General features: G+C 49.0%; 2 protein-coding genes across 2 annotated transcripts; both read right to left on the bottom strand.

Moving 5' to 3' along the window:
- Nucleotides 1-7276: 7276 nt before the first annotated feature.
- HEXIM1 (HEXIM P-TEFb complex subunit 1) lies at nucleotides 7277-8359 on the bottom strand. The gene has a single exon (XM_007955256.2). The coding sequence runs from the start codon at nucleotides 8357-8359 to the stop codon at nucleotides 7277-7279; it is 1083 nt and encodes a 360-aa protein (XP_007953447.1).
- A 5753-nt stretch (nucleotides 8360-14112) lies between these two features.
- Nucleotides 14113-20567, bottom strand: ACBD4 (acyl-CoA binding domain containing 4). The gene is made up of 9 exons (XM_042782875.1): nucleotides 20480-20567; nucleotides 19885-20005; nucleotides 19729-19813; nucleotides 19359-19479; nucleotides 19071-19157; nucleotides 18682-18752; nucleotides 18509-18584; nucleotides 17704-17843; nucleotides 14113-14238 (listed from the first exon to the last, which is right to left on the bottom strand). The coding sequence occupies exons 1-9, from the start codon at nucleotides 20565-20567 to the stop codon at nucleotides 14113-14115; spliced, it is 915 nt and encodes a 304-aa protein (XP_042638809.1).
- Nucleotides 20568-22057: the final 1490 nt, after the last annotated feature.

Genomic DNA, 22057 nt, shown 5'->3' with positions numbered 1-22057 from the left:
GCCCAGTGCTTGGAGATTTCTGAGCGCTCTTGCCCTCAAGATTTCTCCCATCCAGATTTCGTACGTCTCCAATCACTTGGGGAAGACTCCTAAGTGTGCTGTTCCACTTCTCTTGAAAGTTCACACCAAAGGGATGGGTCTTTGCCCTTTGCAGAGTTGAGACAGAAAATAACTCATAGTCACCACATCCCGGGAATAGAAATGGAATGGCCCATTTCGGATGCATCAGGGATATCTGTTTGCATTTTGAAATCTGAGCCATAACTTTTACCAAAGCTTTTGGGGAAATGGCTGCCCTTCTAGAGGAAAAAACGAATTACTTCCAATGTAGTCTTTGCAAGACTACAAATTCTTTGCGATTTAAAGAATTTTCTCCCCTAAACTAAAAGTGGGGGAATTTTTTGCAGCCATTGGTGCATTGTTAGTAAGGAGCTTTTATTTTGGAATTCCAAGAAATTGAAATCACTTCTGTAGATCTGAGAGGCTACCAAAATAGAAATAACAACTTTAGCTGTTTCATATATGTGAGTTTTGGAGGGGGACCTATGTTGAAAAAATAAAACTTAAAACTGTAGCAGCTTCTTAAAGACAGGTATGAGATGAAGTTCCCTGTTCTTGAATAGCAGAATAAACCAGCTCGTTAACTATTGCTTGAAACCTAATTCAGAGAGATTTATTACATCTTCACATAATAATTTTGGTTCTAAAAATCAAAATTCAGTTTAAATGATGCCTAGGTAGGTTCTGAAGTAGGAGAGAGTTTTCTGGGTGGCTGAGTAGTGAACTTCATATTTGTAAGGTCTTGAGATGAATCTCATTTGAAATTATTTGACCTGCGTAAGAATCTTAAGAAGTTTCTTCAGAACTGAATTTTTGCTTCTATTATTAAAAAAAAAAATCTGTTGCCATTGAATCGATTGTGACTCAGTGACTCTAGGACAGAGTAGAACTGCCCAGTAAGGTTTCCAGGGCTGTAACCTTGGAGGAGGGAGCTCTGGTAGCATAGTGGCTAAGACACTTGCCTGCTAACCAGATGGCTGGCGGTTCAAACCCACCAGCCACTCCTCGGAAGGAAGGTTGGGCAATCCTACTTCCGTAGTGATACTGCCTTGGAAACCCAGGGGTCGCTATGACTCAGGGCTGACTTGATGGCACATAACAACAACAACAACAAACCTTGGAGGAAGCAGACTGCCACATCTTTCTCCTGCAGAGTAGCTGGTAGATCTGCACCACCAACCTTTTGGTTAGCAGCCAAGCACTTAACCATGGCACCACCAGGGGTCTTTGCTTCTATTATTAATTAAGTGATTTTGTCTAAGTTGTAAAGTGACAACTCCATAGCCTTAACTATTCCCCCTGCCCTTCAGGATGTTCTGCAAAACTACCACCATTGACTCAGGTTCTTAATCTCAGGCTTGAACCACATAGTCCTAACTGAGTGAACCTTTGTTGTTGTTTGCCGTCGAGTGGGCCCCGACTCATAGTGACCCCTCCTTGGGTTTCCGAGTTAGTATCACTATGGAAGTAGGATTGCCCAACCTTCCTTCCGAGGAGTGGCTGGTGGGTGTGAACCTCCAGCCTTCTGGTTAGCAGTCAAGTGCCTTAGGCACTATGCTACCAGAGCTCCCGAGTGAACCTTTAGTACAGTTGATTTATACTGTGGGTTGACTCTTGGCTTATGTCATGTTCATTTTATACTATTCTTAAAGAGAAGATGTAAGAAAAAGCTGACACTTAACTTGGTGAGAGTTCAATTAAGTAGTCACAGGATCTGGAAGGGGCATTAGAAATTATCTGGTTCTTCTGCCAAGAATGTAGTGAAGGAGAATCCCAGACTCTTGTGGTTCATCCTCTGTTGTGAAGTAATCTAGTTAAACCTTTGCATGCTACCAAGTTTAGAACACTACCAGGTGCGGAAATTTGTTACTCATTTACAAAGATGAAAGCTTACTGTCTTTAAGGTTGACCTGTAAGCTTTTCTGTTCCTTGATAAGAAAAGTTGGGAATAAAACCAGTTCATTAATGGTCCCCTGGTTATCAACTGAGCAAAACATGCCAAGGAATTAGGAACTCCAAGTTCTATTTCTGTTTGTGCTACTACTGACTTGGTTGGCTTGGCTACAGTCCAGATCCTGAGGATGAGGCCAAACTGGTCATTTTGTTGCTGAGTCTATTGTTCATCTAATGTTCAACCAGACCTTCGGCTTCCTTCTCAGCTCTCCCCTTTCAGCTGAGTTGCTTTGTGGTTTATGACAAATTCTCCAAACGCTATGAACCTGTTTCCTATTTTGAAAATGGTATCAGTGCTGCCTCCCTCATAAATACCTTGAGGAGTAGCTCCTCTAATAACTATGTAAACATCTACTTGCTATAACTTCATTATTTGGGAACTTTGGAAATTCTGCTTCGAAGGTCATCTGGGACAGTTGGAAGGCCTGTTGTACTGAATTGCCCACAGTAGCACAAAAGAGTGACCATCCAAGTAGGTTGAACAAGGGGCAGACTCTCAGGATGCCAAGCAGTCATTAGCATGAAGTCTTGGACGGTGTGCATTGGCCTGATGACCAGCTCCTGGGGGCCCATGGCTATGCATGAGCAGAATTCATTGACAAGGCAGGAATGCCTCCCGCTGTCCTCCCCTTCATGACAAAGATACTTGTTTCTGAACAGTTTCGTTTCCAGAGTTTTATTTTCCCTTCTTTAGCTCCCACCATCCTCTACTTTTTCTCTTTTTAAATTGTTCAAATAAATACACTGAGAGGAAGGTAAGATGACTTCTTAGGTACTCCTTTCTATCCCCCAATTTGGTCTTCAGTTCCTCAGTTTGGTCTTCTGAAAATTGTACTGGGGTTGTCCAGACATGGACAGTTGTATGTGTAAAGCAGACTTCAAAACTCCAAGTTAATTTGCTCCCCTGACCCTCTAACAGCTGGGACAAGCTCCATTGAGTAGCTTACAAGAAAGACGTTGCTATCATCTCAAATTTGTGTGTGTGAGCCCTCTAAAGCTCGTACATTTTCCTTCAGGAAGATCCTTGTAGGTCACCGTAGACCCAGGGCTTTTAAAATTCCACAGAAAGTCAGTGGCTTTGTCAGACTGCAGCTTTGGATGAGAGTTTACGATTCACTTCTGAATTTCTGTTCTTGAGGAAGACAAAAAAACTTTTAAGTCAAATTTAACTGCTTTTGGTGTTACATTGAGGGGAAGACCATACTAGCTAGCTATTTGAAAAGACTTATCGACCATTTCCTGTAGTAGCTCAACCATTTGAATTTCATTGGTGTGCAAAGATTATTAGTAAATTATTAGGATTATTCCTACTGTTGCCCATTGATTTTATGTCATTTGTCACAATTGAACCTTCTCTTTCTGAGTAAAGCCCAAGAAAAAGTTTAATCAGGAGGATTTGTGAGAGCTACATTATTGATCTGTCTAAAATCCCGTCAGGATTTTGTTTTTCAACAAGAAATAGTGAGGTTGTACGCTTTCCAGTAGTTAAAGTAGGTGGGAAAAATCAACCAGAGAGTGAATCTTTGCCTACTGGAATTCTGTCCAGTTGAATAGTATGACTACTACCCTTTGGTCATCAGTTTGACAGTTTCTTTTCTTTTAAAAGTACTCATTTTTAGCATTAATAATTTACACTGTAAATAAGGAAAGACAGTAAATGGAATTCTTATTACAGTGATCTTACATGTAAATCGTGAAAAATAGCTTCTTTCCAAATAAAACAAGCTCAGATGCACTGAGGTAAAAGGACTTCCTTGCCTAGAGCCAACTTCTCCAGCACACTGTTGTATCTGTGGCAGGATGGTAAGGGTGTAAGTGGCCAGTGGGCCTGCCCTCCAGAGAACACCTGTGGCACATTCCCTAATGTTTGACTAAATATAGCCAGCCCTTGATTTCGGAAGGTAGACTATTGGATTGTGAATTTTGCTTTTTTAACTCTGTGGATTCCTTTTGTGGGCTCTCTAACTTTTGGAATCATGAAGGTAAATTTATTTTCATTGCCCCCAACAACAGAGGATTTTATTTTACTCTGGATAAAGTGAAAATTAAAATACAGATCAGCTGCTCTGGTCGTCAGAACCAGTAACAATGACTATAGCAATAGTGACCTTACTTTTGCAAAGTACATTTTCATTTTTCATATTATTTCAGGCTATCACATTTCATTCTCAACAGCAGTTTTGTGAAGGAACACAGCAGGTATCGGCCCCATTTTGCTGATGATGAAACAGATGGAGGCTCTGAGAGGTGTAGAGATGTATCCAGTGTTGCACCGGTAGTCCATGTCGAAAATATGGCAAGGAACTCCAATTCTGGTCTACTTTTTATTGTATTGTTTCCTCTCTTCAGAGATACCTGTTTTTCAGAATTAAAACAATCTGGAACCCACTGGCTTTCTCTTCACAAGAAATGCTTAAAAAAAACCAAAAAACTCAGGGCCTTGTCTCCTAAAGCCTTTGTGTTATAGATTAGCCCAAGAAAAGCTATCCTCACTCAGAGGAGGTTTAAGGTGTTCAACTAATTGTCTTGAAAGTTTGGGAACCAGTATGCCCTGGCTGTATACCCAGACCCCAACATGTTGTTGTTGTTGTTATGTGCCGTCGAGTCAGACCCGACTCATAGCGACCCCTCCTTGGGTTTCCGAGGCAGTATCACTACGGAAGTAGATTGCCCCATCTTCCTTCCAAGGAGTGGCTGGTGGGTTTGAACCGCCAGCCTTCTGGTTAGCAGTCAAGTGCCCCAACATGAGCAGGGGAAAAACCCGAAATTCTAAATTCGTAAGCCAGGTTTATTGAACAGCTTAGGTAAAATCTTTGGCAGAGGGAACTTAGGTGAAAGGTTGGAATGGGTGGAATGACAAATGGATCATTTGTCATCAAAACCGTGTTAATACAGTTAAATGTCTGAAGAACAGTATCCTGGTCAAGTATTTGAATGTAAAAAGTGTTCATAGAAAGCTGAAATTTCACACACAGCTCATGTTCTGAAAACATAATGTCGTAAATACAGGAAAATGCCCAGTGCCTCTGAGCAGAATTTACACCAGAAAGTTGCATAACCCATGGTAAATCAAAGTATTTATGACAGTTCTTTGAAGCTCTAAATAATTATATTTAAAAAGTAGGCTGAATTTGTCTCCTAGAAGTAAAAGCTTCCCCCTGGCAGATGCATTTAAAGATTATTTCCAAGATTCTTTTTGGAATTTTCATTTTTACACTGATAGTTGATCTACTTTACTAAGAAAAGAATCTAAAAATCAGAGGTTCTCACTGCTGCATGGTGTAGTGCAGCCACAGTGAGGCTTCCACTCTGCAGTGCAAAGCTAGAGGGCAGTATTGCGGCCTTTCCACCAAGCAGTCGTTTTTTTGGGGGCTGCTGTTATGAGGTCATAGCAGAAGGGAAATTGAAAACTATTTCAAGATAGACCTTTAATGCAGTCTTTAGGCCAAAATAAGAACCAATCATACGCTGTCCAGTGGAGCATCTGCCAGAGTAGGGCCAGCTGTGTTCGGCTTTGAAGGCCTAGAGTCAGTCCCAAACAGCATAATTTCCCTTGATGCGTTGATTTGTGTAGGCTTATTATACAGCCTAAGGTGCATTTCAAATACCCACCCCCACTATTTCCGTTTAGATGCAAAACCAGGCTTCCCAATGGGAAGCTTGCTTCCTTTCACTGCAGGGATTCTTAACCTTCAGGGAGTTTGACAATCTCATGATTCCTTTGAACTCTCTTTCCAGAAAAAATATATGAGTTTACATGTCACGGAGTTCATGCCCTCCTAGGCTCCAAGTCAGGAACCTCTGTGCTAGTGATAGAAGCAAAGCCGTTGCTCTGGGGAAACAATGACACAGGGCAGGTGATGATGGGCCGGGTGATGTCAACTATGGTGACAGGAGGGAACAGTCCTATAATTTCTTACTATATTGATTTTGGGGGAGAAATTAATTCCCAGAGCCTCCCAGCCCTTTCAAGAGCTGAACTCCTCAAGAACTTTAAGCAGCCACCAGGGCAATTCAGTAGTTTGAGCGTAGCGGCTGTACAGAAAGATGCAGGCTTCCCCCCTCGGTCCTTAAGGACCTAGTTTAGCTGCTTAACCAGAAGCTTTACATTTGATTTGGAGTAGGGTCATTTTCTAATTTGACTCTCATGGAAAGGGAGAGACAGCTCCAATTCCTTTTTGTAGGGGGTGGAGAGGGGTGGGTATTAAGACAATTAGGATAAATCCTTGGGATCCCTCAAACAGCTATTTACTCTATAAATCCAGTATTCCCTACCCCTAAATATGATAACACAAAAAAATTTCCACACAAGTTGTTTATCTGATCTAACACCTGCTTGCAAAAAGTTGACCAAGAACCTCTTCCAGGCATCCAGGAACTCCTTCCAGGCTCATTCACCCCGGGGGGGCAGGGGAGTGTCATTACTGAAAACCAACTCATAGGAATGAAAATGCCAGGCTGCCAGTTGTCTAACCTAACAAACTGCCAAGTTAAGTTTACATTTTTTTTAAACAGATTTTCTGAATGGCTATTGGTAAGCAGAATTAAATTTTAAGCTTTTGATTGTCTACTTTCCACTCTCCAAAACACCCCCAACACTGGTTTATTTCTCCAGCATCAGGAAAGAAAGCAAGGTACTAGGAAGCAGGCACACTTATGTATGGAAGATAATTACAGTTTTATATTTTGCCTGAACTGTATATTGTAGCATGCTAAAACCCACCCAAGAGAATTTGGCTAACTGAAAATTCTCCCATTAAAATTTTTTTTTGGAAACTGACAGATTTAATGACTTTTTCACCCCCAAAATGCAACCACACAATTCAGTACTATTTTAAATTAACTAGACATCACACTGAAACTATATTACATTTACAAATATTAAATTTATTATAACTAGAATGAATTTAATGGTTCTCAGATTTGGCCACCTTATAACTCCGTTTAAGGAGGAGGGGATTTTTTCTTTTTAACAGAAAAATGCATTATAATAACTCGGTCAAATTACTTACACATTAAAAAAAAAACTTCTAAAAAGGAAAACAAAAAAAGCAACCCTTTAGATTCACATAATTAAAGAACAGGAGAAAGCACGCAAGCTACCTCATAGCTAAATTTACCAAACCAACCAAAGCTGGGGGGGGATTTTCTCTTCTGATTATTTGTCATAAAAAGGTTCACTGTCTTATATACACATGTATATAATGTTACATTCCATCACTGTAAAAAGCCCCCTTTCCTCCCTCCCCCCAAAAGTTTCAGTCTAGTCTCCAAACTTGGAAAGCGGCGCTCGCTCCTGCTGCCGATGCAGTTCGTTCTCGGTCAGCAGCTGCAGGTTCTCGGCGCGCAGCCGGTCCAGCTCTAGCTCCAGCTCTCGCACCCGCGCGTCGTCGCTGCCCAGCCGCTTGCTTTCCAACCGCAATCGGTTGTTCTCGTCCTCCATGCGCGAGAGGCACTTCTCTAGCTCAAGGTATTCCTTGATGAGCTCCTGCTTGCTCATGTTCTGCAGGCTCTCCGCGTGGTACCGCTCGTAAGTCTCCGAAAAGTCCCGCTGCAGAAACTCACTCCCATCACCTCCCATCCCGTCGCTGCCCCCATCCTCCTCACCCGCTTCTTCCATAAAGTCCTCATCGCTGGTGTCGTCGGATTTTGCGGCAGCCCGCTTAGGGTAGAGGCCGGTTTTGAGATCCGGCTCCTCCTGGTCGTGGTCATCCATGAGGAACTGCGTGGTGTTGTAGGGTGCGACGGGCTGGCCCTTGGCGAACATCTCGGCTCGCATCCTCGAAGCTCGCTGGCTCTGTTTCTCGTCGAACTTTTTCTTCTCCTCCCAGGTCAGCTTATAGTACGGTTTCCAATGCCGCTTCTTCTTAGAGGGGCGTCTCCTATGTTTTTTCTTGCCCAGCTGTCTCTGCTGCTGTCCCCACGCCTCATCGCCCCCTGAGGCAGGTGCCCCCAACTTGTTGGCCTCGGAGTCATGGCATGGGTGGGCTGGAGGCCCGACCTCGGGCCTCAGGTCCTCTCCCCCTGCTGGCGGGGAGGGTCCGCCAGCGGACAGGTCGTCCCCGTTCTGGCCCTTCTCTCCCGCTTCGTAGCAGCTAGGGTCTGGGCAGGCCTGGGTCAGCAGGGGAGGTGGCTGGGGCTCCAGGCTCCCTTCCCCCTCCTGCCCCGGACGGCAGCCCGACTGGGGGGACGCTCTCGATTGCCACCTACTGTCCTCCTCGGGCACCCGCTCCTCCGCGCCCGGGGGGCGCTCGGGGTTCTGTTCTTCATGGACAGCAGCAGCAGCACCTGTACAGTTGCTAGTTTGCGGCCGGTGCTGACAGTCTGACATGAATGGCTCGGCCATGGCTAATAGAGTCCTCTTCTCGAAGTTTGAAAAATTTTGGCTAGAAGTCCTTAAGGTAAAAAGGTTTTTCTTTTCTTTTGGAAAATGTCCACCGAGTCCTCTTCGGCTAGTAATTCCTGCAGTGACGCCGTGAACCAGTCCTTCTGCCAGCAAACTCCAATTGCAACTTGGGGGAGCTCAAATCAGTAAAGGGTTAAGCGCCCTCAGCGCAGCCAGTTAGTGGGTCCAAAGGGGTGCAGCGGCAGGAACAGAACTATTGTACGGAGGGGGTGGGCCTCAAGCCTCCCCGCAGAGCACCCAAACGATCGAAGAGTTCGTGGGCAAAGAGATGAAGTTAAGTCCAAAGGGTTAAACCTAACCCCGAAAGGGTTAAAACTAGCCGATGACGCTGCCTCGGAGGGGCCGGATCCACAAAGGGTTAAATCCCTTGCCGCAGAGCCCACAAGGGGTTAAAGTCTCTGAGCCACCTCCTCCCACTTCCACGGGTGTCGCTCCAACCCGAGCTACCAGTTCTCTAGGCCCGGCCGGAGCCTCAGCCGAGGACAGACAAACTCATCTCCCCTTTGGCTCGATGCTCTGCTCAGCTCAGTTCTCCTCCGCCTCCTCTTTTCCTCCCTCCCTCCTCCCCCTTTCGACAGCTTTTCTTCCGCCTCCTCCTCCTCCTACTTCCCCTCCCAACCTGCCTCTCCACCTGCCAACTTCCAACTGCCGTCTCCCAGCCCTCTGCGCCTCTTTTATATAGAAGCCGATCCGCTCCGCCCATTCGCATGCGTAATGGAGTCCCCATAGAGGGAAGTCGGGAGTCGTAGTTCCTATCTTTTATGCCCGCCGTCCTCGCGCGCCGTGCGACGTAGCCAATCCCAGGACGCGTAGGGGGCGTCTACCAGGCTGACTCCTTCCATCGCTTATCCTTCGCTGGGGAAACGTGAGAAACCATTGGTCAAGAGACACACGTCTCGCTTTGGAAGGAGGGCCAATCGCAGAGAAGATGGGGCGGGTTCTGGACCATACCATTATGCTTCAGGAATACGAGAAGATTCGGTGACCTATGAGGGCCCACACAGAATATTTTTACTGAAAGGTTCGTTTCAAAAAATATTATCGTATCTTGTCCTCAGTGTAAGGGTTGTGAAACTCATAAGCATTTGTTAATTAAAGCAAAAATGGTTTATTCCTAAAAAATAGTCCCCAAAGTGTAAAAGAGGATTAAATTCTATAAAGAGAGAAGTTGGCCCACGGCTATTAACTCTCAAATCTTAAGATTATAGTAATGACTTCAAGGTGTGTGGTTAGCGCCTGGAGTTCGCATTTGCGGAAGGATATTGTGAACATATTTTGTAATAAAACGAAAAGCGCATCAAGAAGTAAACAAATGAATAAAAAGTCCGCCTTAAAGGGGCAGCGTGACTGCGTTTAGCATAGCAACCTGGGACTAGGCCGCGGAAAATGAGAGGGCGGGTTCGAGTCCCGGCTGACGATGACCCTCCGTCCGGCCTTGCCCCTTGAACCGAGGAAGTCCAGTCCCAGCTCGCCACTAGCCTGGTCTTTTGGGACCGCCTCCGTCCCAGAGGCTAATGCAAAATGGTGATTCGCGGCCGCGCCTCTCTTAGGGTTGGAATCGGAAAGCGCGGGGCGTGCGCCGGGAGAGCCGGGAGAGCCGGAGCTAAAGGGCCTCGCCCCCAGGCCTCTGCTTCTGTTGAAGAAAATGGCCTCCTGGGGCCGCCTTGGTCTTTTCACTTCCGACTGGGAGCATTTCCTGAGCCCGAATCGGGGATTCCAGGCCAGCTACAGGACCTCTTTGTTGGGGTGGCGTTCTACAATAATGAGTTTAAATCATCAGTCCCAGCTAGTGAAAGGGGGGGGTAGCATCTGCACAGGCCCTTCCTTATCAGTGGGCAAGACCTGGTGGGAACCGGAGGCAGAGGCTTCTCTGAGGAAGAGGTGGCCTTGCCCCAGATGGGCCTGGCAGAGGGAATTCTAGCCCAGGAGTCATAGGGAGCATTATTTACCCTTGAAAGAAATTCTCCAGACTCCAAGCTTTTGCCCAAAGGGCAGGGTCCGAGAAGACCCAAACCCTCAGTAATCATTTAGGCCTAAAATGTTTCTTAATCTCAGTTTCTCCCTCACCCTATGCCCAGTCAGTAACTAATTCTCATTCTTTATTAATAGTAATCCCTTTTATATTCTGAACACTTTGCACCATATAACATTCTTTTTACACATGGAACCATTTGACCTCAGCTCACCACAGGCAGGGAGTTAGGGTAAGAATTATTGTCTCTACTTTAGAGATAAGAAATGTCTGAGACTCAGAAATTAAGTGATTGTCCAAGGTTACATGAGGAATAAGTGGCAACTCCAGCTAGTGCACGGGTCCTTATGGTCACTGTGCTATTTTGCTTTCTGTCACAAACACACGGTCTCTTAAAGTCTCCTTTCTCAAGAACTCTGGATTTAGCTCCTTTTCAACTCTCACCAGCTTCAACATAATTCAGGCCCTTATTCTTTCTTCAGGAGCTCTTGTGGTGTAGTGCCTAAGGTATCTGACTGCTAAAACAGAAGGCTGGTGGTTCAAATCCACTAGCCACTCCTTGAAAGGAAGGTTGGGCAGTCTGCTTCAGTAGTGATACTGCCTCAGAAACCCAAGGAGGGGTCGCTATGAGTCGGATCCAACTCCACAGCAGTGAGGTTTTTTTGGTTGTTGTTGTTTGTTTGTTTGTTTGTATTCCTTCTTCACTTGGCAAACATTTGTTAGGAGGGCAGAGAGATGAGATATCATCCCTGCCCCCTCAGGTTGTTCATGGACGGTGTACAGTGGCCACCAAATCACAATGCAGTAAGAAAAGAGCCACCATGGCAAGTGAAGAAAATCATGGTAGGACTTTGAGCCAAGATGGATGGGAGCTGGGAGTTGTGGACAGTTTTCCTAGAGAAGATGGCTCTTGGCTAGGTTTCAAAGGATGAAGAGTTTTTCCAGGCAGAGTGTCATGAAGAGGGCATTCTATGAAGATCAAGCGTCATGTCCAAAGAAAGGCCTTGTCTGGGAACTCAGGAGTGGGTCTATGGGGCAATGTAAGGTGTATGGTGGGGCAGGAGTGATGGACATGCCCTGTGTCTCCAAAGTGAGAGGCAAGCAGAGTGCCTCTGGGGCAAAACAAATGTTCTCGGATTGACCATCCCTGATTCATCCACATTTTCCCTGGACTTCCAAGAACTCAGGTCTTTCTGAAAAGCCTGCCAAAGTGCCTTTCCACCCATCAAGCAGGTGACTCCCTGAGGGCAAGAATTGACCCCTTATACAAGGAACCAAAAAAAAAAATCCAAACTCACTGCTGTAGCAACCCTTCCTTGGGTTTCCGAGGTGGTGTATCTACAGAAGTTGCCCAGTCTTCCTTCCAAGGAGTGGCTGGTGGGTTTGAACCACCAGCCTTCTGGTTAGCAGTCAAAATGCCTTAGGCACTATGCCATCAGAGCTCCTTAGCCTAGGAACAGCCTGAGATAAAGGGTTTTTGTAGATCAGCAGGGAGTAGGGGACCTCCAAATTGTTACCACATTTTCAGACTCCAGAGGACTTCTGGGTACCCCCAGATAAAGCTGAGTGAAGCCTCAGCTCACTGGCAGGGCTCAAGTGTATGTACTCATTTGTCAAATCAAGATGGAGGTGGTGGTGATGGGGAATGTGTTCAGACTGATAGGTTTTGTGGAGCTTTGTAGAATTGTATCAAAGAAGGGGGCCAATCCCTTGTATTTGCTGAGTTCTAACTCTTGGCAGGGCATTTTACATGCCCTGATCAGTTAAACAGCAGGACTGCCTTGTGGTGAAGAGAGCAGCATCTCTTACTTTAAATACAAAACCACCCAATCTCAAAGAAGTTAAGAATCTTGCCCAAGGCCACAGAGCTATTGTCTGCAAGTGGAGCTTGCTTTGGGCCCATTCCTACATCCCTGGCAAGGATTTTGTCTCTAGTTCCCTGCTTATCACAAGGACTTTTCTGCAGCCTCTCTGTTACCCTGGCTGAGTCCTTTGGAGCAGCAGGGAGTGTGTGTGACTTGAGGCAGACCCTCTTCACCTTGGGAGGGCTGATGCACAGAGTGACCATAGCTTCTGGTGGTGCAAATCATGGTCAAGCCCCAAGTCACAGTCAAGGCCAGGGGTTGACAGGGAACTCAAGAGCTTAAGTGTCTCCAAGGAGGAGTCTTCAAAACTGCCTCTTCCTCACCCAGGGGTAACTCTCTCTTCTGGGGTCACGCGGATGTGAGAGTTGCTTTGGTCTCCTGCAAGATGGAATGCTGGCCAGTGGCCGGACACCAGGAGGCGCTCAGAGTGGCGAGTTCTGCCACCGAATGCAGGCCCGTGGCTGGAGCCAGGGCTGCCCAGAGGGAACGACAAGGTTAGCAATGATCAGAGGGAAGCCAAGGCCACTAGGCCGGTGAGAAAAATTAATTAAGCACTCAGAGGTCCGTGCGGGGGCTCCGGGCCGCGCAGGGCGCCTCTTCCCACTCCTCACGGAAGGGCGGGGACATGGTTCCCGCCGGGTGGTGCTCTTCCAGAAAGTTCCCTGGGAAAGCACGAGTACGGAGGTCAAGGGGATACGGCAGCGGGAATGGACGGCTAGGCAACGGGAGGCGGCAGCTTCCGGGACCGGGGTCTCGGAGCCTCCGCCCCACGTCCAGGCCGCAGAGCTGGGTGCAGCCATCCCTCACTCTGGCCAAGGCCAACCCAACGCCCCGCCCCTGCCCGTGTTTCTTTTCCCCCGTTACCCCCGGGCTCCCCCGGACCAAGCCCCCGACGGGCAGGGGGGCGGAGCCGCGGCTGCGCCCTCAGCCCCACCCACCCTAGATGCTGTGTTGGCCCCCAGCTCCTTCCTCACCCCTGGCGTTCCCCCCACCCCGCCTCGCCCCGCCCCGGGCGCCAGGGGGCCTGGCTCCCGCCCCGCCTCCCTTCCAGACTAGAGACTCTTGCTCTCTCTCTCTCTCTCTCTCTCTCTCTCTCTCTCTCTCTCTCTCTCTCTCTCTCTCTGTCTCTCAGGGAAAATATTCCTGATTGAAAAACATCAACCCCAGCTTCCTTCGGGCCTTCAACGAAGGGTTTGGGGTAGGAGTGTGGGTGCAGGGAAGGGGTGCCTCGCGCGCCCTGGCCCGAGCTTCTCGCCTCACTGTGGGAGCACAGACGGCAGAAGATTAAGATTTTATTTAGTGAAACATTCATTTGTAAAGTGAATCTTCAGCGAAGAGGTACTGAGTGTGTGTGGGGGAAGGGTCAAGCAAAATCGGTGCTTACTCCCCTCCCCCGAGGCCTGCACCTCCCTTTCCCCAACTTGTCCCAGCCTTCCAGCCAATCACTTGCCCAGACCTGGGCCCTAGTCCCAACTTGCCCAAGAGCCCAGCCTCCAGGGGAGAGGCTGGGGCGGAAAGAGTCAGGTGACCTAGAGTGGGGAGGGCAGGGGTTGAGACCTGGCAGCCCCGCCCAATGTCACCAGCTGACTCCGAAGCGGGAACGTGCACCACAATGCAGCCTCCTACTGGAGGATGGGCAGTGGTGGGGGAAGCGTTCCTGGGATGATGCAGGGAAGGGTAGGGTCGTACCCAGACCCCATTAAGGGCATTAAGGGAGAGGGTGTCAAGGCAAACATTGATGGGGAGTGATTTTTGAATGCTGCCTTCTCACAACTCTAAGAAAGCTGAAGGCACAGCAAAGCAGGGATCTGGTAGCTCGCCTCTGCAGTTGGCTGCAGAGACCCCTCCATGGAAAGTCACCTCTTCTGGGTCCGAAACTGTCTGAAGAGCCACTGGACAAAGAACGGCCACAGGAGGAAGAAGAGCAGCGTGGGACCTGAGAGCCTGAGGGGCCAAGGCCGTGCACTGCGTGGGGGCCTCTGCTGCCAAGAGGAGGGAGTCAGGGAGCAGCCCAGGCCTCAAAGTTTCCTGACTTAGTGAGAGCTCTGCCTCCCCAAAGCTGTGAGGACTGGGGCAGAGGAGCTCCTCCCCCAGGAGTCTGGCAAGGAAGGGGCCCACAGTGTGTCCCTGACATATTGAGCTCTAACTCCCACATCTGCCCAGGACAACCCAAGGTTGGGGAGGGGCTGCATATGGAAGGATGGCCTCCAGTCTGTCTCCTCTGGGCCACAAAGCAATGACCTTGTTGATAGGATCTGAAGACCCCATATTGCAACATACTTCAAAGGAGGACCTGGACACTCAGTTTCTGTTTCTCAGTACCATTTCCCACTAAAAGCATCCAAGGCTTCTTGGAGAAGTGGCTAATTCCAGGTTTGGGGCAGGGAAGGTAGAGGTGAATGTGGGACAGCTTGTATACCAGAAAGTAAGGAAGTTTTTAAAGGCTAATGGGGTAAGGAGCTCTGGTGGTGCAGTAGTTAAAGCATTCAGCTGCTAACCAAAAGGTTGGTGGTTTCAACCTATCAACCTCTGTGGGAGAAAGATGAAGCAGTCTGCTTCTGTAAAGATTTATAGCCTTAGAAACCCTAGGGGGCAGTTCTGCCCTAAAGGGTCACTATGAGTTGCAGTTGACTCCATAGCAGTGGGTTTGGTTATAAGTACATAGGACCCAGCTTGAAAGATCTCTACTGGACAAAGCTGTGACAGTCTGACCATCAAAAAGAGTGATGATTGCCATCAAATGAAATGGGAGCTCTGGTGGCACAGTGCCTAAGGCGTTTGATTGCTAACCAGAAGGCTGGTGGTTCAAACCCACCAGCCACTCCTCAGAAGGAAGATTGGGCAATCTACTTCCATAGTGATACCGTCTTGGAAACCCAAGGAGGGGTTGCTATGAGTTGGATCCAACTCAACAGCAGTGAGTTTTTTATTGATTGAAACAGTGTTAAAAATCCATGAGTCCATAATGATACTCAAAGAAGAGAAAACTGGTGTAAATTTGTCACCACTGAAAAAAAAAAAAAAAACACCCAAACTTACTGCCATTGATCAACCCTTCAAGACAGAGTAGAACTGCCTGATAGGATTTCCAAGGCTGTGAATCTTTATGGAAATAGACTGCCTCATCTTTCTCCTGCGAGCGGCTGGTGGGTTCAAACCACTGACCTTTTGGTTAGCAGCCGAATGCTTTAGCTCCAACTGTTAACTCAATTATTTACTTTAAAATAGAAAAAATTAAGCATTTATCCTGTTTTTCCATAAGGAAACTCTAGATGAACAGAGAAAGTTCTGCTTTATAGAAAAATGACAGCTAATAAATGTTAAAGGAATAATAAAAATCAACATTCTTTGAAACCACTAAGTAAATTATTGATTCATGCAAGGCTTACCATTTGCTGTTAAAAACCATTTGGCAAATGGGGTTAGCAGGGAACTGGGCATTTGTGAAGGGCCAAGATAATACAACAGAGACTATTCCTTGGCTGCAAGAAGGAAAAGTGACTTTATAATGGTGGGATCAGTCCATTACCCTCTTATTCCATGAAAGTTGCCCATGCTTGAAACACCACTGGTGAGACATCTGGGTATCATGTGTCCCCTGATGTGAAGGACATCACCTCTAATGTAATCTGGTTAAAACTCTCTTAACTTGACTTTAATCTAGCCCTTAGATCTAACTGACTTGTAGTTCACAGGAAATAAAATATACAGAGGAACCAGCTCAATAAACAAACCCAGCAGATGGAACATTCTACAGGCCCATTGGCCCATTCTCATTAGCACATCAGAGTCGAGAAACAGGGACTATTCTAGATGAGAAAGCATTAAGAAACATAAAATGGGGTGTGTGGGCCTGGACTAGCAAAGCAGCTGGAAAGGGCAATCTTGGAACAACTGGGGAAATTTGGATTTGGATTAGGTGTTAAATGATATTAAGTAGTTGCATGATAAACGTTGTTTTGGTTAGGCTGTAAAATATTCTATTTTTAGAGAAGTAAGCCCAAGCATTTAAAAGGGGAACATTACAATGGCTCTACCAATTACCAGATGGTGTTGAACCCATTCCGACTCCTGGCGACCCCACGTATGCCAGAGTAGAACTGTACCCCAGAGGGTTTTCAATGGTTAATTTTTCTAAAGGAGATTGCCAGGCCTTTCTTCCAAGGCACCTCTGGGTGGACTTGAACTGCCAATCTTTCAGTTAGCATGCAAGCATGTTCACCGTTTGCACCACCCATGGGATCCCATGATGTCTATAAAACCAAAACTCAACTGCCGTTGAGTCAAATCTGACTCATGGCGACCTTAGATTTCTGAGGTGCTATCTCTACAGGAGATTGCCCAGTCTTCCTTCCATAGAGTGGCTGGTGGATTTGAACTGCCAGCCTTCTGGTTAGCAGTATGCCTTAGGCACTATACCACCAGAGCTCCCCATGATGTCTATAATCCACTTAAAACTCAGCATATAATATTAGTAAAAGGTGAAAAAAAAAAAAGGCTGTGTGGGTGTGGGGGGTGATGAAAGGTGGGCTCCTGTGGGTCCAAGGACATTCCTACAACCCTGGTTAACAACCATTGTACCAAGTGGGTTATTAGTCACCCAGTAACTCAGCCCTCTCCAGTCCCTACTATCCCAAACTTCTCAAGAACAGACCCACTCAGAGTTAATGATGGGTGCCAGCTTTAGGGGGAGACAGACCTGGGGCCACTGGCAGCTGCATTATCTAATGTTAGTAATAACCGCCACGGGCTGCAGTCATGGAAGCACCTGCATGCATTATCTAGCCTAATCCTCACAGCAGCTCTCTGAGGATCTTCCAGGCTGTGCACCCTCAGGAAAATTACTCAACCTCTCAGAGCCTTAGTTTACTCATCTGTAAAAAGGAGATGAAAAGAAAACCTATTTCATAGGGTTGACATGTGATTAAATGAGATAATGCAAGGAGCAAGTCTGGCCCACAGCTGAGGCTCCAGAAATAGCAGCTGTGACTTATTTTGCAGGAACCCAGAAAACAAGATATAAGGGGCAAGCAGATCTAGGCACCAAGAAGGGGTGAGGGATGCAAGGACTGATCCATTTGAGGGGAAACCCTAAGTCTGGGAACAAATGCAGCCTGACTTGAGGAGCAACAAGGGCCCCAGTGCAAGGAGCAGACACCTCCCAGCCTTCCCAGCTCAGAACTGGTTCTCCTGCTCCTTTCTCTCCAGCAGAGAAGGTAAGAACACCATGAAAGGGAAGGCCCTCCCCACTCTCTCTTATGGGCTGGAGGCACTTCAGACTCCCTCCTGGCTTCCCTGCTTGCCACGTGAGCCACACCATTCTCTGGAAGAGGCAGGCTGTGGGTGGGCAGAGGCACAGGGACAAAGACAAAGGCAGCTGGGTAAGGAGGCTGTAACCGGGACACCCAGAAGTCTGCCCCAGTCTTAATGGGGTTGGGGGGCCTCACCTGCTTGTGGAGGTGGGGCATACTTTCCAGGCTCTGCAGTCTCCCCTGGACATCTCGCATACTCTCCTGCAGCGCCCGAACTGTCCCCACCAGCCACATGTCCAATGCCTGGGGTCCCAGCAGACTGCCCCCCAAGCCCTCTGCAGAGCACAGACACAGAGGGGCACTCAGGAGGCAGCTTAGCTAGGAGCAGGCTGGGGCTCAGCCATGGAAGTGCAGTCATGAAATGCAATCTGAGGGCAGCTCTTACACAGGCCATTTGCGTGGCTGAGTAATGGGCTGCCAGAGGCTTCAATCCTGGCACTACCACTTACTAGCTGTGTGACTTTGGGCAAATCATTAACTTCTTTGAGTCACATTTTGTCATTTGAAAATTAGAGTAAGATGCCTTTTCCCTCACAGAGTTGCTTGCTCTGAGAAATAAAGGCAATAAGGCAAAACGCCCCTATGGGCTTTCACACACAGGAAGTTCTACAAGGAGGGTAGGGCAGGACTCAATCTCTTTGGAGATTCCCAAAAGGGTGGCCCAGAGAGAGAGACAACTTCCCTCAACCATGAAGCTGTAAGTGACAGAATTGGGATAGGACTCCCATCCCTTCTCAGCACTGGTAAAGGCTGCGGGCTCCTCTCATGGACAGGAGGCAGGGCAGGGACTTTGCCCACCCAGATGGCTGTCTGCCTGTGACAGAGGTGGTTCCCTCAGTGCCCAGTGCTGGACTTTCCCCTCTGCCCTAGAGGGCGGCTGGGGAGGCCTGGGCACTACTGGGAAGGGCAGAGGAGGGTGAAGGATCAGGCAGGGGTTCACCTTTTTCTCTAGGGGAGCCAGGGCTGGTTCTGGCATCAGGCACTTCTGCAGGTGCTCCGCTCTGCTCTGTGCAGACCTGTTGAGAGGAGTCACAAGGCCAAGGCCCGAGGGTGGGTGGAAGCAGCCAGGGCACCATGGAGGCAGGGAAGGGGGAAGAATGGGGGTGGTCTCACCAGCTCTGGCTCCAGCTGCTCCAGGGAATCACAGAAAACCTCGGAGTCCAGATCCCTGGGTGGCTGGGACTCTGGGGAAGGGGTAGGTAGATTTATTGACAAGAGGGAGGCTACAGAGGGACTGGAGGAACACGCAGCTGAACATAGGACCTGTTTGGGAGCAGTGGAAATATTGCCACAAGGGACACAAATGGGTCACACACATAAATGAGGCCCAGACACAGGAGTCCCTGAACCTGCACCCTGGCTTTTGGAAGCACAGGCCATCCCAGTGTCAGTGGGCATCAAGTGTGAAGGGCGAAGTGTGGCATCCAGCCTTCCCCCTGCCACCCCACCTGGAGGACTACCATCAGGATTTGGCTCTCTGCCCCTGCTGCCCCGGCACTGACCTGGACTTGGATGGGCTGCTTCCTTGGGGGCGCAGGGAGGCTCCCGGTCAGCCCCAACATCTCCATTCAGTACTCGCTCTTTCTGACCTGCTGAGATCCAGCACCCAGAGGTGCGTTTTGTAGGGAGGCTAGTAGCCTTGTCCCCCAGCAGCTCCACACACTGCCCGAGACCCATTCCACTGGTGGCGTTCTTGCAGGGTCCTCACCTGGAGCCCTCTGCCTCCAGCATGCCCACCTCCACCTCCAGCCAACTCAGCACTGGCTGAGCTCCCAGCCTGGGGGCCTAACCTGTGACTCTTCTCAGGAAGGTTTCCGGAGGCCTTGGCATGTCAGGGATCACCTGGTACAGGGGCTCGAAGTAACCAAACATGTCCTCTGCCACCTCACCCAGTGGCACTGTGTCGATCACCTGTGGGTGAGGGGGGCTGTTGGGGGAGCTAACCATGTGCTGCTCCCACCTGTGTCCCCCCAGCTGGGCCCTCCACCTTTTCCCAGGCAGGGATAAGAGATGGGCTTCAGAGCGTTGGGAGGAAGCATATAGGTGGTGATCCCCATGGTGGATTAGTCAGTGTGCAGGAAAACATAAACAGGGTCAGCACTAGAGGGGAAGGGGGCAGGCCAATGGGATGGGGGCTTGGCGGGCAGCCCAACCCTGTACCTTCTGCGCCACCACCTTCATCTCAGCGATGTAGGCAGACATGGCCTCCTCCCTGCTCATCTTGCCCAGGCTGTTCCAGGCATCCCTGGGGGCAGAGGGCTGTGAGAGGGCTGGATGACAGCTGAGACTCGCTTGCCCCGCCCATGGGGAGCTCACCACTTATAGCGTCCAATGGGGTCCCAGAAACCAGGTCGGGGAACCAGGCAGGGCCCCATGGTAGCCTGTTTGTAGTAGCTGTAGAATCGCAGCATCTCTTCGTAGGAGGGGTGGTAAGAGCCTGGGCAGGGGGTTTGGGAAGTGGAGGGCAGAGCATTATCTCCCACTCTAGGAGGATGAAGATGGAGGAGAACCACCCTTGGAACGGATAGAGTCGGTGAGGGATCCCATCCAGGGTAGCTGGGCAGGGCCAGATGGCAGAGGGGTCCCAGAGGGCAGCCCAGGCAGGGTCTTTTCTGTAGGAACTTCAGGGATCAGAGCCACTTCCTCCTCAGAGGCCAGATCCCAGCAGGCCTGACACCCCAAATAAATGCAGGTCCTGGTGTTCCCAAGCAGCTATGAGCGTAGTGCCTAAGGCACTTCTTGACTGCTAACCAGAAGGCTGGAGGTTCAAACCCACTGGAAAGGAAGGTTGGGCAATCTACTTCCCTAGTGATACCGCCTCGAAAACCCAAGGAGGGGTCGCTATGGGTCGAGTCCGACTAGATGGTACATAACAACAACCACAGCAACAACGGTGTTCCCACTGCCTCACCATTCTTGGGCAAGCTCTGAATGACGCTGACCGCGGCCTGGAACTGCTTCTGGCAATCTGGCTTTGGGCCTTTATTCTCGGTGCCCATACCCAGCTGCTCCGAGCTCTGGAACCCTACTTTTGAGAGATGCAGCAAGAACAAGTCCCCTAAAAGCTGGCCTGCGGGGCCCACCCGGTCCACACCTCCATAAGTCACTGATCCATTTTCCAGGAGGGCAAACCAAGCTCTTAGAGGCCTGAGTGGTATTTCCCGGGAGGTCTGGGCTAGTTAAGATGAGGCCGAGGGAGACTCCGTTTCCTACCCCAAAGCAGCGTGGGTGGAGCCAGGGTGTCGGAGACCTCTGGAAGCCCCAGTGGATGGGCAGAGAGGTAAGTGGAAAGTGTCCAGTATCAGATATGGGCCCAGATGCTCCTCTTTAGGTACGCATCCCCAGCTCCTAGACCGACGAAGGGGCAAGTGAGGAGGAGTCAGGGCGGAAGGAACAGTGTTTCACCCTGGACCCCCCTACCCCGACCCGGTCGCTCTGCACTCACCCCGCGGCGTCCACTGCGGGACACCCGGGTCCTCTCTCGGCACTTGCCGGCGGCCTCCGACTGACCTCCGGGCCCCAACTGGCCTGGATGGTGACTATGAGCGAGGGGAGAAATTTGAGCCAATAGAAGAACCCGTTTCACATTCGGCTTCTATATCCCAACCACTCAGCGCGGCTCTTTCAAGATTATGCAAATAGCTTCACGGTGCCTCTCCCAATTAGACGGAGCGAAAGTGAGGGTCTGGATTCCCACCCACGGATGGCTAGAAGCGGTGCGGCAGTGCCCTCTGGTGGACATATTGAAATGACGCTCAGTTCTCGCGCCACCTGGTGGTAAACCCAGGTCTGGCGGTTTAGCTCTGCCCCCTGGGTTCGAAAAGACCCAAGTCAGATATCTAATTATAGCGATGGTATCTCTAAGGAAGTAGATTGCCCAATCTTCCTTCCAAGGAGTGGCTGGTGGGTTTGAACCGCCAGCCTTCTGGTTAGCAGTCAAATGCCTTAGCCACTATGCCACCAGAGCTCCTAATCAGGCGCTAGGGATAAGAAAGAGAGTCTTGTCCTGGAGTCAGGCTTTTAGGAGAAGGGATAGGAGCTGACACAACTAACAAAAGTAAGCCAAGAGAAGAATGAAGGTCATTCCTGAAAAAGGAACTGCAGTATCAAATGTACAGAGGTGAATATCGGACATTCAGGAAGAAAATTCAGAACCCCAGAGGGGCATGGGGACCCGAGTCACTATGTGGAATGTCTGGGTGGGGGATTTCCGAGAATAGGATAGAGCAAGGAGACAAGTTGATGGCAAATCTTAGTTCTGATAAACTAAGCTTTCTCTTCGGTGTGCCACACGTTTGCCCGCCTGCGAGTGGCGCTGTGCGCCGACTCTTCACTCCTGACCCAAGGCACAAAGATATATTCAATGCATCCTTAATCAGCTCACCTTTGGAATACATGCCGTAGTGCTTACATATATATTACATACACACATGACACGGTTATCATGCGAATCCCATGGGAACGCGCACTGACGGGTGATGTCATGGAC

Source organism: Orycteropus afer, unplaced genomic scaffold (assembly GCF_000298275.1).
Source record: "Orycteropus afer afer isolate SDZICR_OR568_19922 unplaced genomic scaffold, OryAfe1.0 scaffold00495, whole genome shotgun sequence".
In the NCBI taxonomy this organism is placed as follows: Eukaryota; Metazoa; Chordata; class Mammalia; order Tubulidentata; family Orycteropodidae; genus Orycteropus; species Orycteropus afer.
The sequence above is the reverse complement of the archived record's forward strand: the minus strand, read 5'-3'. Positions and strand labels throughout refer to the sequence as shown.